General features: G+C 39.5%; 1 protein-coding gene across 1 annotated transcript; it reads left to right on the top strand.

The window, feature by feature from the left end:
- The first annotated feature begins 5,767 nt into the window (after window positions 1–5,767).
- LOC142634855 (uncharacterized) lies at window positions 5,768–6,307 on the top strand. Its single transcript, XM_075809106.1, has one exon. It carries the CDS (start codon window positions 5,768–5,770, stop codon window positions 6,305–6,307), a length of 540 nt encoding a protein of 179 aa, XP_075665221.1.
- Window positions 6,308–6,565: the final 258 nt, after the last annotated feature.

Genomic DNA, 6,565 nt, shown 5'->3' with positions numbered 1-6,565 from the left:
CTTTTGCAAACATTTTGGAATCAAGAATCACTATTCTTCACCCTCCCATCCACAGCCGAATGGACAAGCAGAAGTAGCGAACCGATCCTTGCTGAAAATCATCAAGACTCGGCTCGAGGGGCAAAAGGGATATAGCCAGATGAGTTACCAAGTGTTCTTTGGGCCTACAGGATGACTGTACGAACTTCGACAGGAGAGACCCCTTTTAAACTAGCCTATGGAAGTGAAGCCGTCATACCGGTAGAAGTTCATATGGCTAATCATCGAGTGATGAAGTATCAGGAAAGAGAGAATGGGGAAAAACTTCGTCTTGACCTCGATCTTATTGACGAGGTAAGAATGGATGCGGAGCAAAGGACAGCAAGATACAAGAATCTTATGGCTAGGCAGTATGATGCCATGGTGAAACCTAGACGATTCAGTGTTGGGGACCTTGTTCTCAAAAGAGTCTCCTTAGCAACTAGGAATCCGGCTCATGGAAAATTGGGACCCAATTAGGAAGGACCCTACAGGGTAATCAACTGCAAGAGGCAGGGGTCATACTACCTGGAGGCCCTGGACGGACGAAAGTTAGAGCACCCCTGGAACGTGGAACACCTAAGGAGGTACTATCAGTGATGAACTTGGACGAAGTAATCCGGGGACAAGGTTGATACTATGCACAACTACAGCCACAATCTATGTGTTTACTTATACCTACTGTTGTGTTCTTATTACTACTATAGTGTGTACTAAGAATAAACAGTGCACTAGTTTTTAAACTTTTGCACCGTTTACAAACCAATTTGTAAAAGACGAGGTTATGTATTTTCTTAAGTGTTTTAATAATGCACTAGCTTCTAAGCGTGCCATATTTGTAGACAATGTTCATGCAATAATATGGTTTGGAATTCTGATATACTTAATTTAGTTTCCATAATGATACCCACAAGGGGGCAAAAGCCTAAGACGAATGAAAATCTCTGGACGCAGGGATGTAACGTTCATAAGCTTTTCTCGAAATGAGGATAAAAAAAAGCTAAGGCATACTCGTCTAAGCTTTCCTCGAAATGAGGACATATAAAAAAACTAAGGCACACTCGTCTAAGCTTTCCTCGAAATGAGGACATATAAAAAAAACTAAGGCACACTCGTCTAAGCTTTCCTTGAAATAAGGATAAAGCGAAAAGAAAAAGCTAAGGCATACTCGTCTAAGAAGCAGATAGACAAGAAAAAGGCATACGTTAATGCATAAAGTTTCAAAGACGAGCATCTAGCCAAGACGCCTCAATGTCTTTGGACGAGTAAAACATTATAAGCCTCTTGCAAGGAGACGAGTGATAATTGCCCAAAGGATGAGGTAAAATACTGGCAAAGTCATCATTGTCATCCTAAGACAAGTTACACTTGTAAAAATTTGACTGGTTAAGAAAGACGTCCATGCCTAGGTGGGTCGTCCATAAGAAAATCACATGGACGACCATTCAACACTTAGAACACTATTTAAAAGCCAATGACATAAATGGTGAAAATAGTGGATAAACTCGTCCACACAATAAATAATGGATAAAAGTAAATATTCTTTAGTCTAAAAGAGGGTAGACGACCATCGTCCAAAAACCCTTATAAAATAAGCCTTAAAAGGCAATTGTTAATAAACTCGTCCAGAACACTCTGGACGAGATAATTGTACTCGAATACATCTTAAAAAGGGTCCAAAAAACAACGGACCAAAAGAAGAGCAGAATAACAATAACACTAGTTTAAAAATTGTCTTCAAGAAGGGGGGGCATCAACGTTGCGGTCGTCCTAAGATGGCTTGGTGGTGGCATCATTCTTAATATTAACATCGTCTAAGCCTATTTGGAGGACAGAACTTGTAGCAGCGCCAAGGTTGAGTTTAATGGTGCTAAAGTCAACTCCAGAAAAGTTTTCTATAGCATCCATTCTAAAATCTTCAAACCCTGCTGCATAGTTCGTGTCCAGCAGGTCAATAAAGTCCTTGGACGCTTTGAACTCCTCCACTGCGTCGTCTTTAGCCTTCTTAAGGAAGAGACTCAGCTCGCCGTTCTTCTTTTGAAGAAAGTCAAGACGATCATCCTTCTTAGCAGCATCAGATTTCAGCTCCCCCACTAAAGCATTCAACCCCTTAACCTCGTCCTTGGCCTTATTCGCCACCTCAGCCCAAGTTCTGCAGTCGTTTTTAATCTCCTCTATTCTTTTTTCAAGAAGAATCCTCGTCTTGTCCATCTCCGTGGCCTGCCTAGACGCAGCTATGAACTTCGACATTGCCTACATAGAAGACAAGAAGGTTCAAGAGATAAAAATAACAATAGATAACATTGCTAAAGCAAGACGAGACAAAGGTGCTCACCTTAAAAAGATCGTGGACACCGGAATGCTCAAACTCCTTCAAAGACATGTCGTAGCACGCAGCCACATCCTCACCTGTTACAGCCTCTTGGAATCGTTCCCAAGCCAAATCCTCATTCTCCAATAAGTTCATAGAAATCCTTTGAGGAGACTAGGACGAAGCAGGAGCATGGGTTTTGGATGGAGCGACACCAACGGGCATAGACGAGTCCACATAAACGACTGTGATGGACGGCAAGGAGGAAGGAGGGTCAGCTTTAGCAGTTTCGGGCCTAGACGACCCATGCTTGGTCTTCTTCCCCCGACGACTGGGTAAGCTTCCCAAGTCCAAATTTTTGGACAAGCTTTTCCTCTTATCTCCAGCAGCAGGACGAGGCTGGGGTTGAACTTCAAGTCTGGTCGTCTCGTCAATCACTTCCTTCCCCTTATTTTCTTTCATGGTTGCCATTCCTGAAAAACACATGTACACATATATATATTAAAAAAAAATTCAAAATTTCAAATAAGAAAAGCACTCACATCTACAGATAGTTTCTCGTGCGCAAGGGCTTCAGCAGATGGATTAGGGCCAAGTCCCCACTTGTGCAAGCGTCGATGAGTCACCAACGAGTGAAAATTCCTCTCGGGGTGTAGACGAGCTCTGTGGACGCGGTCACGATGAAACTTACTTAAAGAAGGATGTCTAACAGCTAAGAAAAGAGAGGAAAATTAAGGTTAGACAACTATCTAAAGATAAAATATAACGAAACAAATAAAAAAAGAATGAAGGAAAAACGTAACATACCTTCTTGACGAAGGTTCCCTAATTCTCCAATATAAGGGGCAAATACATCTCTACCAACCTCGATAGGATGTCTCGCCCAGAAACCAGAGATAAAGAAAAATTTGTCTTCCAGTTTCTGTCAGACGAGGACAAAGACTTAATCAACCTACAGTCATTGCCCCTAGCTGTAAACTGATAAAAACCTAAAGATTGACTTATCTCGGATGGTTTATAATAGTACAGAATCTCATCCACGGTGATAGGACGATTCCCATCAAATACCTCCCTCCATAAGACTTGCATAGAGACAATAAGTCTCCATGCGTTGGGGTTAAACTGACAAACTCCCAAGCCCAGCCTAGTGAGTAATTCTCTAGCGAAGGCATTCAAAGGAAATCTAAGCCCCCCTAGCAAGTAAGCTTCGTAAATACCTATTCCAAAACGGGGTTGACAACACCATTCCCCTCGGACGGCTAACTTAGGATTCAGACCGTCTGGGATTGGGAACCAACTCCTACGAGCATCTAACCTCTTCTCGTCCGTCTTAAAAGGGATTTCTATAGCACAACTATACACAATTTCTTCTTCGTCCAAATGGGAGGACGACGGGACACTCGTCGAGGTATCAACTCCAGAGGCTACCCTCGTCCTAAAATTTTCCTGTAAGGTTTCAACAGGAATTTCAGGAACACCAGAGGTATATTCCTCCGTTGTGTGGCCACTACTACTACTACTATCGTTACTAGAAGTGCTACTCGTCTATGCCCTTGTCTACACTGTCGCTAGACGAACAGGTAGCCATTTCAGACATCCTAAAGCTTAAAAAGGAAAGCCTGAGAATGAGAGTAAAGGGAATACCTGGCTCTAGAAGAAAGATACTAAGGATGCTGAGAACACTCCTAAACGAGGCGACGGACGAGAGGTGTCAAAATAGAAAATCTGAAAAAATGAGAGGGGCACAAGAGGGAAACCACTATTTATAGGTAGAAAAGTCTTGGTATTCACAACAACGAGACCAATGAGAAAGCGACACGTGGCATCTGCCTCGAGGAGGTAAGTCGACGTGACCAACCACCTATGAAAGCATGACACGTGGTACGCTATCTGAAAAACAAATAAAATAGAAAATAATGGTAATAAATGTTCTTGGAAAGCTCGTCCTGAAGTCTGGTGATGTACTGCATAACCCCTGGACGAAGGGGCAACTGATGAGGAATGAAGAAAAATTAAAGTACTCTAGACCGTCCATGGTCATCCACACCAGTAGTCGTCCAGAAGAAAGCACCAGGACGAGGCTAACGCCCATGGTCGCCCATAGACGAAAACACACCTACAGCACTCATCCTAGGAAGGCTATCATCCCCGTCCTGAAGGGGTTCGTCCACAAGAGGACCCCTGGACAAGCCCTTTACACTTGGGAATTTCTGAGTACATTTCACCACTTCGCAACATACGCATAACTTCCGGTAACCGTTATATGAAAAAATATAACTCCTAAATGATTGTGGAAGTTATCCTTGAACCCTCGCACCTCCTCAAATCCACTCTTAGATTCATCACACTCTTAGAATTTTTTTTTTTTTTTTTTTTTTGTGATCGGAAAAAGTAGAAATCCCAAATTATAATAAATACAAAATTATTAATCTGTACCCAAAAAAATAGAAGAGCCCCACGCGCGTGCTCAGAGGTTAGTTTACTATAATTGTGTTCGTACATGTAACTATATTTATGTTCCAATATTTGAAGAAAATATCATATGTCAAAATTTTAATGGAAATTTTAAATATATATAATAGAATTTATATTTAATTAAAAGTATTTATTAAAATAATGACCTACATGTAAAATTGTAAAATTTCAAAAGCTTATGTGGCATAATAATATAAGCTCTTTAGAGAGATAATACTATGAAATATTATTAAATGGGTAAAAAACGAGAAACCTCGGGGAATATAATATATTTGTTATAAATAAATAAAAACTAACAAACAGACCTTTTAATTCTCACACATCCCCTATATATGTCAATGTTCAACAAGAGCAGCTAATTAATGATGATGTGTACTTATGCCACTTTTCTATTGGATTGAAATACCAAAGTAGGATGCTAATATATACCTTCTCTAACATGCATGGCTTTGACCTCAGATCCATTCAATAACTAATTAAAATGATAAAAATAACCTTATTTTGACTGTAGAATGTAATTGAGTGTGGTTAAATAAGTCTCTAAATTCGGAGGCAAACTAGTTCCTACGCCATCCATTGGACAAAAAAACAAGCAAATTGCAACTAAATTTTGGGCTTTATTTTTAGCTTCACAACCTGTATCAGTTCTGTGGTTATCCTTATGACTGTGATACCTGATAAATCCATATAGAATAATGTCAAAAGGCACCAAGGTGAGGACAAAAGGTTTGGACTATATGTTCCAGTTAAAAATAGTCCCAGTTAAAAATTGCTATGTGATAATAATTTCTGTACAGTTAGAAGATATAGAGGCAAACCTTTGTTTCTTCCATGTTATTCTCCAAAAAAAGTATTAAAAAAAATAGAAACTAATTGTTTGACCATTATGAACTAGTTAGTTTTTACAATATAAATAGGCAAAGCCGATATTTTTCAATAGGCTCTTCCATTATGTTGTAAGAAATGGCCATGAAAGTTGGTGTTTCTGATCTGTGCCTCCTAGCGATTCCAGCTATACTTTCTCTCTTGCTTTCAAGCCACTATTTTGCAAAAGCTGATAATGAGATTGGCAAGCCCCTAATAATCAAAATTTGCACCCAAACTGAGTTTCCTGATGTTTGCACCTCAGTTTTGGAGTCAGATCCTCGCAGCTCCAGTGCAAATCTTACTGTCCTTTCTAGGATTGGCTTGGAGTTGACTGCAACCAAAGTTAATGAGACTACTGCAGAGGCGTATAAGTTGTTGATCAATGCAACAGAGTATTATCAATGGTCAATGCGTTCTGCTTGTTTTTATGAATATAATTCAAGTGTGCATAAAATTTACAAGGGTATCGAATATTTTGATCAGCAAAAGTATCACAAGGCAAACGAAGTTGTGTTTCTTGTTAATGGAGAAATACATACTTGCAGTACACGAGACGTACCAGAGTTAACTGGAACCAATACGTTGCTATCAAAGTTCACCACTGATCTACAAACGATACTGCATCAACTTTACTAATTGTAATAATTATAGTCCATATCTTTTTTTGTGGTTCCATATGAATTAATAAAAGATTATTGATTCAGCAAAAAATAAAAATAAAAGATTATTGAAGTAACACAAATTAATTTATTTTGCTTGAAATTAGCATACTTGGCGTGATCAATTACCTTTGAAAAGATTAACCCCTGAGCTAGAAATAAACATCCAACCACACAAATCTAGTCTCTTTAAGTCTCATGCTCTTTTCTCAAAAAAAAAAAGTCTCATGCTCTT

Source organism: Castanea sativa, chromosome 5, assembly GCF_040712315.1.
Source record: "Castanea sativa cultivar Marrone di Chiusa Pesio chromosome 5, ASM4071231v1".
In the NCBI taxonomy this organism is placed as follows: domain Eukaryota; kingdom Viridiplantae; phylum Streptophyta; class Magnoliopsida; order Fagales; family Fagaceae; genus Castanea; species Castanea sativa.
Note: the sequence above shows the minus strand (reverse complement) of the source record. Positions and strands in the feature narration are given on the sequence as shown.

Excerpts from the sequence above, each read along its gene's own strand:
- LOC142634855 (XM_075809106.1), top strand. The coding sequence starts at position 5,768 with ATGGCCATGAAAGTTGGTGTTTCTGATCTGTGCCTCCTAGCGATTCCA.